General features: G+C 42.2%; 1 protein-coding gene across 1 annotated transcript; it reads left to right on the forward strand.

Annotated features, from left to right (window-relative positions):
* The first annotated feature begins 4,820 nt into the window (after positions 1-4,820).
* mc1r (melanocortin 1 receptor) lies at positions 4,821-10,162 on the forward strand. Its single transcript, XM_088992604.1, has 2 exons — positions 4,821-5,241; positions 9,058-10,162. The coding sequence occupies exon 2, from the start codon at positions 9,063-9,065 to the stop codon at positions 10,020-10,022; it is 960 nt and encodes a 319-aa protein (XP_088848730.1). The 5' UTR covers positions 4,821-5,241; positions 9,058-9,062; the 3' UTR covers positions 10,023-10,162.
* Positions 10,163-12,445: the final 2,283 nt, after the last annotated feature.

Consider the following 12,445-nt stretch of genomic DNA (forward strand, 5'->3'; position numbering starts at 1 on the left):
GTGTGGTACAATGTAGTGTCAAGGCTTTTCAGTAACAGACTGTAAAATGACTGACAGACTAAGCATTTTTTTACAGAAGCAAGTTTCGAGGTTAAACAACCCAAACACATCCTTATCTATTATTTCACATCAATATAGAGGTACGTTCTCCTGTATATGTCTCATGCTGAGAGAATATATTGCCTTGCCTTAATTTTCTCCAGCACAATCGCCTATTTGATCCTTCATGTACTGCTGATAATTTTTTGATAATTAGTATTGTGTTATTTTGCAAAAAGAAGACCTTCAAGTGGTTGAAGTTTCATTTGAAAAGACAATGTAGAGCACACGGTGGAGCAACACATGTTCAGAGGTAAAATCACTATACAGTGACACCTCACCTCACAAACTTAATTGGTTCCCAGAAAGTGTGTGTAAGGCAAAAGTATATTGAACAGAGGATGATGTGCTAGAAGAGGGACAATCATGGGAGGAAAATCCCCTACACGGGATGTACCACCGAACCATAACTGAAGTGGCTGATCTCAATAAGTCCTATCAGTGGCTAGAGAGGGCTGGCCTAAAGGACAGCACAGAGGCACTCATCCTGGCTGCCCAAGAGCAGACCCTGAACACCAGAGCCATAGAGGCAGGGATATACCACACCAGGCAAGACCCAAGGTGTAGGTTGTGCAAAGAGGCACCTGAGACAATCCAACACATAACTGCAGGGTGTAAGATGCTGGCAGGTAAGCCTACAGGGAGCGCCATAACCAGGTGGCTGGCATAGTCTACCGAAACATCTGTGCGGAGTATGGACTGGAAACCCCAAGGTCAAAATGGGAAACACCTCCCAAGGTAGTAGAGAATGACCGAGCAAAGATCCTGTGGGACTTCCAGATACAGACTGACAAGATGGTAATGGCCAACCAACCAGATATCGTGGTCATAGATAAAGGGCAAAGGAAAGCCGTTGTCGTGGATATAGCGTTCCCGAGTGATGGAAACATCAGAAAGAAGGAACATGAGAAAATGGAGAAATACCAAGGGCTCAGAGAGGAGCTGGAGAGAGCCTGGAAGGTAAAGGTGACAGTCGTGCCTGTGGTGGTCAGAGAACTCGGGGCAGTGACCCCCAAACTCGACGAGTGGTTACAACAGATCCCGGGAACAACATCGGATATCTCGGTCCAGAAAAGCGCAATGCTGGGAACAGCACGGATACTGCGCAGAACCTTCAAGCTTCCTGGCCTCTGTTAGAGGACCCGAGCTAAAAGAAATCAGGGACAGACACCACCCATGGGGGGTGAGACAAGGAATTATATATATATATAAAAATAAGGAGTCCAAGATGGCGCCCGAGTAGGCAGCCGTCAGCAAGTGCTCTGATGAGCCTTGCTTTTTTTTGTTGTTTTTGTGTTGTGCGTCGTGTGGAACGGATACGGATTGTTTTTCAGCATTTTTGACCACGACATTCATCAAGGAGGAAACTGTGCTGAGCGGTTGCGCCTTTTCGGCAGCATGGATATGCTAGTACTGTGTTGAATGGGAGGAATGTCGATGCCATTCGACTGTCATCGCTGGACAGCTCTGGGGCCATTGTGTTTTTTTGCGCCTGTAATGGGCAGCATCTTCACAGCCCCGCTTTGTTCAGTGAAAGGTCGGTGCTTTTGGACAGTCTGCGGCTGGATGGATACATGGCTTGAGGAGCCCGCGATAAGAAGGAAGGAGCGTCAACGCAGAGCGCCAATGCGTATTTGGAACTGTCGCGGGATGGAATTGAAGCTGATTTATGTGGGACAGGAGATGTGAGACAATCTCTTTTCGTCAATGGATGCTACAGCTGCGTGTTTGCTTTCAACATTTAGCTTGTGGTCGACGTGCACATTCCACCATGATGTCCCTGATCCACTGGTGAAGAGACGCTTTGATCCTCTCCTCTTTCATCTGGAACTGCTTTATGTAACAGAGGGTACAGAAAGTGCTTAAGAATGAATGTCCTTCTGTGTCTTTGTGTTGTCATGTTATTTGTTATTTTGTTTTTTTTTTTTGGTTCTTTTGACTTCAAGACGGCGCCGCGAGAGTGGCTGCCTTTCCAGCAGCTCCTGTGTTTTGCTTTTCTACTTTCATTCCTTTCATCACTTTGCTGCTGTGAAATGTAAATTTCTCCACTGTGAGACTAATAAAGGCATATCCAATCCAATCCATATATATATATATATATATATATATATATATATATATATATATATATATATATATATATATATATATACAGTAAAGTCTCGTTATATCGATACGCAAGGGAATACGAAAAAATATCGATATAACCGGGACTATCGATATATCCGATCCTGGGGGGGGGGGGGGGGTGCGTAAATGCGGCATCTTTGTTATGGCATGTAATTTCATCATTGGGTTCATGGATTGCGTATCTAACATGTTTTTTGTACAGTAGTGAAGTGAAAAATAAAGTTGTGCATAAAATAAAAACGTCTTTACAGTTTTTAATGACTATTTCCTTTCAAAAATGCAACCAACCAATGCTAAATCGTCAAGTTCTATTCACACGAAGCCACGAACGCCAGCATGTACAATCATATGAAAAACAGTGATTGTTGCAAACAATAAAGATATGTGGATGCAACACAATTAAATACTGTACATGGATGAAAAACCAAAACTGCAACGTTTACATAACTTACGTGACGTTCGAGAGTGGCTGAATAGAATGCCGGCGCGCAGCTGTGACGTTACAACAGCTTTTTGACTGACTCAAGAAACACAAAAAGTGATGTTGGTTGCCCTTTAATGCACAGTATGGAATGTACAGTCATTTTCAAAATCATGACGCTTCAGCAGACAAAACAACAAACATTGTTGCAAAAAACGCTTGAATTCATGTTACAGTACATGTACATAACACTGCAATTAGTATGTATGTATGTAAGCTATTTAAAAAAGTCATCAATCTTCTTCTGCTTCCCATTTTTATATTTTAATATGAACACTTCCATCTTGTTTAACGTTTCTAAAAAACCGGATGCATTTTCTACGGATTCAAAGAAAGATCGCGTGTCCGCAACCCCTTGCAACGCTTTTGTCGAAGTTGCAAAACTTGCTGCTGTGAAATGTAAATTTCTCCACTGTGAGACTAATAAAGGCAAATCCAATCCAATCCAATCCAATCCAAAAGGTGTGCATTCAGTCGCTACTTCTTCATCGTCATCAGCATCATCATCATCACGGGAATCTACTGTGGCATACTTGGCTTTGACCTCCGCTGCGATATCCGCATCTGATGAGCTTGGGAATGTCGCAATGTCTTTGTCGACTGCGACATACGATGCAATGTCGGCGACTTTTAGCTTTTCAGCCAACACTGCAAGAGGAATGTTGTCGTCATCCTCTTCGTTAGCTGCAGATGTTTCCTCACTGCACCCTGGATTTTCAAATTTGCAGTGACGGAAGCAGTTCTTGATGGTGTTTTCGGACACCGTGCTCCACGCTTTGGAAATTGCTCTGATGGCATCCAAAACAGTCCATTGTTGAAGACACGCGAGCAGCCGTCTGATACACACGAGTTGCCGTCTGAAAATGGCGTCTGCTCGGGAGAGCTGCCACGTAACAAGACACGTAACCAAGTTGACCAATGGCACGACGGATATATCGATGTAAACAACAAAAATGGCCGGCGGGGGATGAAAAGGAGCACCGTAATAACCGGATTATCGTAACAACCGGGTATCGTACTAAACGGTACTAATTATACATAAAAAGACTAGAAATGTGCAAGGGAAATGAAAATAATATCGTAATAAGCGGTACTATCGTTATAACCGATATCGATATAACGAGACATTACTGTATATATATATATAAAAAAGCTTTTAAATAGTCGTAGTCTTCTGCTCTGTCTGCGGTCAAGTCCAGGACAGCATTCAGCGATTCCCCTGTCAGGAAGGGTGCAAGCAATCCCACCCACTGCTGCTTGGGCCACTTTTCTCGAGTGGCTGTTGCTTCAAACGTATGTAGGTACGCCTCAATATCATCCGTCACCCCCATCTTGGCTAAAAAAATCACCCGCCTTCACCCGGGGCATGTTCTTGGCGGCCATTTGTTTTTGCAAGAGCAATTCCTCTGCCTTCAGTTCATTGGCCCTCCTTTGCTCCTCCAGGAGAGCCAAATTGGCCTGATATTGGGCTTCCTGACTTGCAAGCAGGGTTTTCAAAACGTCTTCCTTTTTTTTTTTTTTTTTTTTTTTGTAATTGAGGATATTTTCAATTTAGAAAAAACATAACACAAACCATCAATGTCCATGCACTTACTAACGCTTGTCCAGTGCCCGCATCCTCCACCATATGTGATATCATGAGAGGCTAGCTCTCAGCGGGACAGGACAAGAAGTTCAATGGACGACAGTTTTGGGTACAAACAAAGGTTTTAATCAAGGGTTTCAGGGGGAACTCACAAGCAACAAAGGTTTGAATAGTGTCTCTTCCAATACTTGAATCAAAATAAAGTCTCTTCTGAGGTAAAACTGAAGACGGAGTTCTTTTCCAAGAGTCTCTAGGTCTCACCCCTCTTGACGTCCTCCTCATGTAGCCTAGCCACCTTTAGCGAGGTCCAAATCCAGTGTCCTGTCGTGTGGTCCCAACTGGCCATGAGTTCCACGCAGCAATCAACTTCTTCACAGAGCACAGCAATCGAGCTTGTCTTTCCCCAAGCTCCACACTCAGAGGCTCTCTGCCTTAAGAGCCTTGCCTGCCAATCCCGCCCTGATCAGCTGCAGGTGTGTGGTTTTAATTGCTGCCTTCCACCAGATGGGGCCAAGACTCTCTCTGGGTGGAGCCATCTTAGGGGGATGTATTTGCCCTCCAGGACACAGCCTCTCGTGACATCACACAATATATACTACCAATTGGGCATTATGAAAAATGTATTCATTAATGTTTTCTTCAACGTTATTTTCATGGAGTCATCTTCCAAGTAACATCAGCATACAGGGAGGAGTCTAGTGAAGTCTGACATGGGGTGTTGGGTCTGCATCACTCCTCTCACCAAGTATTCTATCATATCACTCACATCACGTCGGTCCCAGCTCTTTCTGCAAAGAAGCTCTCTTGTTAGGCGGGACAGTCGCCTTTCGCGTGCCCGAGGCACAAAACATGATTTGGAAAAAGTACATGTTCTGGATGTTGGTGTTTTTCAGCTTGAGTTTATAAACAAGCCAAGGAGACTTACTTTTCTCATCGATTGCTACTGGTATGTCAAATGCATTTTATTTTCCTTCGCCAGATCTTCATGTTGAGGAAAAAAATAGATGCAGTATGCCGTTTACATTCTTGCGTTGATCTAGTGTGACTCCAAGGCGTCCTCTTATAAAATCTAATTTTTGTGACCACTCAAATGTAACTCAATAATGTTCCTACAATGTTAGATTACCACCCTTCAAATTTGACAAAATACCAATTTTATTTTACTAGCAGTCAAATGTGACTTTTAAGATACTCCTCTTCCAGTGTTATTTTATTTCAAGTCGACCCCCAAAATAGCATCAAACAGAATATAGTACAATATGAAGATTTTATGCTATTTAGGACAAATTAAGTTCGAGAAAATAAATGACTTTGTGATCTTACACCACTCAATTTTTACCCTCAAGGCGCCCGTCGCCTTTTCCCAGTGACAAATTTAGTTCTGAAGAGAATTCAATGTGAGAACCTTGGTTGTCTTAGCATATTTTATTCCTTCATACTTGAATTCTTATGTTTGACTCCAGAGCTGACAGAACATTATCTTAGCACTGATCAAACGTGGTACGTCTTACGAATCTAGTTTGATACCAAATATTTTATTATTATTTTACACTAGTGAGGCTTTCCAGCGATATTAGCTATACATGAACTAGAACATGTCCTTCCCACTCAAATATCCTTGGCCTATGTAAACCTCCAGAAAGCGATTAGCATGAAATTTTTCCCCAAGTGTATGTACTGTACTGGATGTAAGCACACACACACACACACACACACACACACACACACACACACACACACACACACACACACACACACACACACACACACACACACACAAAATAGTTATCCAGTGGTGAATAAATATTTTTCTATTGTTCGAGAAGCTTAAAAAGGATGGATTATTTTTTTTAATTTTGGTCAGTATAAGGCACTATAAGGTGCACCCCCAATGAATGGTGCATGTTCAAACTTTTTCGATATATAAGGCGCACTGGAGTATAAAGCACACCTTCAATGGATGACAAAAAGTTTTCAAAATATAATACACAAATATATAAACGTTTTTAAAATATAAGGCACACCCCATTATAAGGTGCTACAATAGTGGCTGGGATGACGCACGACCTACAGGGGGAATGGAGTCGGTGGCTGCTGACAGTAGTTGCGAGACCTGTTGTGGCTCAATATTGCTTCACACATAAGGCGCACCTGCGTATATGGAGCAGGGTCATTTTTGAAGAAAACAAAGGATTTGGGGTGCGCCTTATCTACAGGAAAATATGGTATTTGTATTTTTACATTAGTGCATGTTCTGAACAATTTAGAATGAAAAATGTTCTTTCGCCATTCTGTTTTAAAATTGGTCTAAAAAATCAGACAAGCCTGTTATTTGGGTCAATTTGTGTGATGAATGTACGGATAGGATAATTTTCCTGGAGTTTCTGGGATCAAATTGACACAGGTAGACACCCAACATTTTAGGAGACATGGTGGTGAGAAATAAGTTCCAGTTACCTAGTTTCTTTGCCTTTTCACAGTCCCTAACCCAAAGTCGCCTTGCGAGTGAAGTTATAATGGTGAATTTCCAACTGGATCGCCAATAAATGACTGATCTCTTTCAATTGATGGTCTTATAAATGCTTGTCTGGGCATCGCTGAGAGGGTATCTGGAATGAATTTGATGACATCAGCTCTACTTTGGAAAAGAAGTGTGTTTGCTGGTGATTTGAGACAATGGTGATGGTGGTTTTGTATTCGACAAATTCTTCTCCATGTCGCTTCAGATGTCATTAAGATGTGACGGTACCTCATGGACAAACAAAATCTTTCCTTCGATTGAAGTCAAACAACTGGAGAGAAGAAGAGGGCGATTGCATAAATGAGCCCATTCCAACTTTCAAAGACCACATATGTTTAAGAACAACTTTAATCATTAGATAAAGACGACCGTCACACATTTTGGTTTTAATTTGATTCACAGAGTACAAATCTAACTAACAGTCAAGTCCCCATTAGTGCCGGGAGAGAAAATAAAATCCAGGTGTGTCTGTTATATATTTTCTCTACTTGTTGCTGACTGTTTTTATTTTTATTATTTTTTTATTTTATAAAAAAATGACCTTATTTCAGTGGTAGGCCGTCAGGGACTCCAAGGCCTTCTCTGCTGGCCTAAAAGTATCTCAATGACAGACTAAAGTTAATTATATTTTGCCCATGATTTTTTATTAGATAATTCCAAATTGTCTTTCAGCTTCCTTTCATTGCTTTTCCCTTGTGCTGCTTCCAGATGTGTTTTCGTATTTAAAGGACAACCGACGTCACTTTTTTGTTTCCTAACTGACATCAGAAAAACGTTTTATATCATCTAAAATACCCAAAACACACAGTATGATATTTTTAGTCAAATACAAAACACCAATAAAAATAACTTAAAGTGTCTAAAAAGTACTTCAATTTGAAACCGGAAGTGGACAGTTTCAGAAGGTCCCGCCGCCATGTTCATGGTGTCACGGCAAGACGTCTTGCCTTGCTCTAGAATCAAAACAATGGCTTCAGATTTGGAGAATATGCTTTCTTGTTACTCATCCAGTTATGAATATGATTCAAACAGTTCTGAAGGAGAAAGCATACATGTTTGCAATCGATTAAATAATTTATTCCCTGTCATTTTGAGGCATCAGGGGTGGGAAATGTCGCACCCAAGGGAGGCAGAAAATGGCGACAAAGCCATGTAGGGAATTAGTCAGCCCGTTTCCACAGGCTGATTAATTCCTTACATGGAGCTTTGTCGCCCTCTTCTGCCTTTTTTTGGTCCTACACGACGTTTTAAGACAAAAGTACAGCAGAACGCATTGACGTGATGGAAGGACTGCTACAATGTGTCCTTTTTTCAGACAGGGGCGTTCCTTCAGTGACGTAGGGTGAGGACTCGTCACCAACTCAAAAACAAGACTCCCGGAATATTCAGCGCCAATCTGAAAACGTAAAATATAGCTATATGTGGTGGAATCTTTGAAAAATACGCTCAGTAGAAGTCATTTGAAGCCAATTTACAAATTATAGACAACTTGTCCGGAGATGTCGGTCGTCCTTTAAGGATTTAACCAATCACATTTCAGCCATCATTTGTTACCAGGGTCAGAAATCTACCTGGACGCCTTCACAATCACTTCTGCAGGCCCTGGAGCATAAAAATCAATGGTGATGAAAATGTTGCTTTAACCAATCAGATTTCAAGTTGTCAACCAATGGCACGCTGGAAATGTCAGTTTTCGCAAACTAAGATTGGCTAGTCATATGATTGGTTCGTCGTTAGCCAATCATAGTATCACTAGCCGCTAGTGATAAGAGCATACTATCCAGAGCTAGCACACTGTATCTTTAGTGATTTGCATTAGCAAGTATGTTGTCGTGTCGATTTAATAGTGGTTTTCATCCAACAATGGCTGAAGGAGGAGAAGGAATAGATTTGGTTGCAGACATACTCTTAAAGCCATTTTCAAGATGGACCTTTCAAGAATAGATAGGCATCATTTAGGACAGCTCCAAAGCTAGCAAAAAGAGCAAACGACATTGCTATTTTATGAGGTTATAATGAATCCACACATAAAAAATGTAAACAATTCAATGACAGTATTTCTATTAAGTTTCTTGAAGTCACAAGTTATTTTCTGGAGTATGTAGTAAATCACACCACACTCATAGCTATGGATTGATTCAGACATCGCACTACTGAAGGCCTTGGGTTGACATGCACAGCCCGTCACTGACTGATTGGAGGCAATTGTGTGACTCAAATGCAGTCTATTTTCCATTTCAGGAGCAATGGACTTTTTCAACAATTCCCAGAACAACATCTTCACACACAATGACTACCTGGGTGACAATGAGAGCAACTCGATTGGCACGGAACCGAACTCGATCGGCTGCTTCCAGCTGCGGATCCCACAGGAGCTCTTCCTATCTCTGGGCCTTATCAGCCTGGTGGAGAATATCCTTGTGATGGTGGCCATCATCAAGAACCGAAATCTTCACTCACCCATGTACTACTTCATCTGTTGTCTGGCCGTATCAGACATGCTGGTGAGCGTCAGCAACGTGGTAGAGACCATCGTTATGCTTCTGCACGACCACGGCCTTCTGGACGTGCAACCGGGCATGCTGCGCCACCTGGACAATGTGATAGATGCGATGATCTGTAGCTCGGTGGTGTCGTCGCTGTCTTTTTTGAGCACCATTGCGGCGGATCGCTACATAACCATCTTTTATGCGCTGCGCTATCACAGCATCATGACGACGCAGCGTGCCGTGGGCATCATTGCCGCCGTTTGGCTGGCCAGCATCACCTCCAGCATCTTATTCATCGTTTACCACACGGACAATGCCGTCATCGTGTGCCTGGTGACCTTCTTCTGCTCCAGCCTGGTCTTCAACGCGGTGCTCTACCTACACATGTTCCTGCTGGCTCACGTCCACTCACGCAGCATCACCGTCAACTTCCGCAAGAAGCGCCGCCCGTCCACCAGCATGAAGGGCGCCATCACGCTCACCATCCTCCTCGGTGTATTCATCGTGTGCTGGGGACCATTCTTCCTGCACCTCATTCTCATCCTTATCTGCCCTACCAGTCCCGTCTGCAACTGCTTCTTCCGGAATTTTAACCTCTTTCTCATCCTGATCATATGTAACTCTCTGATAGACCCGCTCATCTATGCCTATAGGAGCCAAGAGCTGCGCAAAACTCTTCAGGAGCTGCTCCTGTGCAGCTGGTTATTTGGTGTTTGATGCTGATTGTGGAAGACGACAGAGAGACACAGCCGCCATTTCAGTCACTGATACAGCTGGCTTCTGTTCTGTTCAGTTCGGAATGGGAAAACTTGATCTCGCATGTGGTCTTGATGCTGACACATTTCTGCAAAAGTAAAATACTGATTTTGAAGTCATAATATTGCTGCACAAACACTGAACTTATCCCATATATAAAAGGAAAAAATATATATACCGTATTCCAAATTTCTGTGTACAGTGATCCCCCGCTACTTTGCTGTTCACTTATCACATGTTCAATGCATCATGGAATTTTTTGAGTAAATAAACGTTCAGAAAAAAAAGACAAATGACTCAGACGTTTTGTACATGGGTGTAGCTTGATTGGTTCCCAGCGCTGACGACTACCAATGACAGCACGATAATCCATGATGATTTACAGCCATGTGGATTGGCTGTGCATCTTTATCAGCTTCGACCCAGCAGAACCCCACTCTGTCTAATCATGTGGGTTCCTGTTTGATCAGTCTATTCAAATACTACTTGCCTTGATCAGTGATTTCCATTTAGTGTGTGTGTGTCGGGGGGGGGGGGGGTGGAAGTGTTCGCACTGCACGCGAGGTAGAGAGAGAGAGATAGAGCGAGGGAGAGGGAGAGAGATTGGGGTTCTACGAAAAAAGCAGTACATGTCTCCGAAAGAAAACAGCAAAGCAGCACTTGTCAGCGCCTCCTTAATTGTCTAAACATAAACACAATGGCTGTGAGAAGAAGGGTGAGGGGGCGTCCCTGCTCTTCACCTAACGTGGGGGGCTCTTGTGAGAAACGGGGGATTGCTGTACATGGATGAATTTCTGGACTAAAACATTTCAAATATGAGTGTGTGAATGCAATTCTCTGTAATAGTTTACAACTTACAATGTTGCAGAAGGCTGATGACACATTGTGTGGAGTGGCCAACAACGCAACACAACTGCCGATAACCGTAGCAATGACAATGTAGGATGTCAATGCACTCTGAATTGCAAAAACAATCATGCAGTGTAATAACCACAGTTTATAGCTTACCATTCTTCCAATCGCGATGGGTTTCCACTCCATGTCGGGTCCAACATATATAAAGCCAACAATGAGAACAATGGTCCCTACTAGGGACGTATCATAGCTGTGTCCGGCGCCACCATGTCTGGACATTAGGGATATATTAATGGGGCCGATACGACCAGTCAGACTTTAGTTCGCTGACGAAGCCTCTTGGATAGGAGGCGAAACGTCCGAAACCTTCACTTTTGTACAGATGACGGCTGAAGAAACCTTCTCATCGATGGACCACTCCTGTACGACTGAGAGCTTACACAGACATAAAGCCAACAACTATTCAAACATCTGGATACATCGCTTTCCCAATCAATTTCTAATTGCCATACTACCCTATTATTATTTTGAAGTGACATCACATATGGATTTATTGCTCATCAGGGTTTTAGTTCGGGGGGAAAATGATTTCCTTTTATTTTTGATACAGAATTAAATTGTCATGTTGTATATAATATTTTTTGTTGAATTACTTTACAGGTGACATGAAAATATTTCATTTTCTGAAATGGAGTCACAGTTGGCCTTTATTTTCCGTTATACAGTGATACCTCGGTTTTCGACCATAATCCGTTGCAGAAACCTGTTCGAAAACCGATTTGTTCAAAAATCGAAACACCACTTTCCATTAAAATCAATGTAAAAATTCTTAATCCGTTCAAAATCTAAAAAACAACTTTTTAACTATTTCATCGCATAAACCGGATAAAAACTTAATAATAGAGCAGTTCATGTGTAAAATTCTATAAAAACAAACTTTTATTTTCACCATCAACATTAACATATGTACATAAAAATCTCTCTTATCTGTCTGCCACGGGGCGTGTTGGATTGGATTGGATTGGATTGGATATGCCTTTATTAGTCTCACAGTGGAGAAGTTAGCACCTATCCCAGCTGTCTTTGGGCAAACACAGGGCACACTAACTTTTCAAACCATCCTCTGCTTGCTTTAAAATCATACTATTCAGGAGATCTTAACCAAATATGTCAGCATTTTTGCAAAAATAAAACAACAATATTAATGCATCGGTCTTAATGTGATAATGAGGAAGACGTGACATATAAGGGAGTGACGTATAAGGAAACAGAGGGTAGTCGAGTGAAGCATTCAGATGCACTCAGTTTGGTTGAGAACCAAAATTCGGTTGTATACCAGGGCATAAAAAATATGACATTTTTGGTTGAAAACTGAACGGGATGAGAACCGAAACGGCCTGGCAGACGTTTATTGAATGCATCTAATTTTGCTTTATTGTATGGATTGCAGGGCAGAACTACGATCTAGTGGTTAGCATATTCTGCCCACAGTACAGAGGTCTAAGGTTCGAATCTGGCTCCACTCTTCC

The sequence above is a fragment of the Hippocampus bargibanti genome, linkage group LG03, assembly GCF_051943395.1.
Source record: "Hippocampus bargibanti isolate YZ-2025 linkage group LG03, ASM5194339v1, whole genome shotgun sequence".
NCBI lineage: Eukaryota > Metazoa > Chordata > Actinopteri > Syngnathiformes > Syngnathidae > Hippocampus > Hippocampus bargibanti.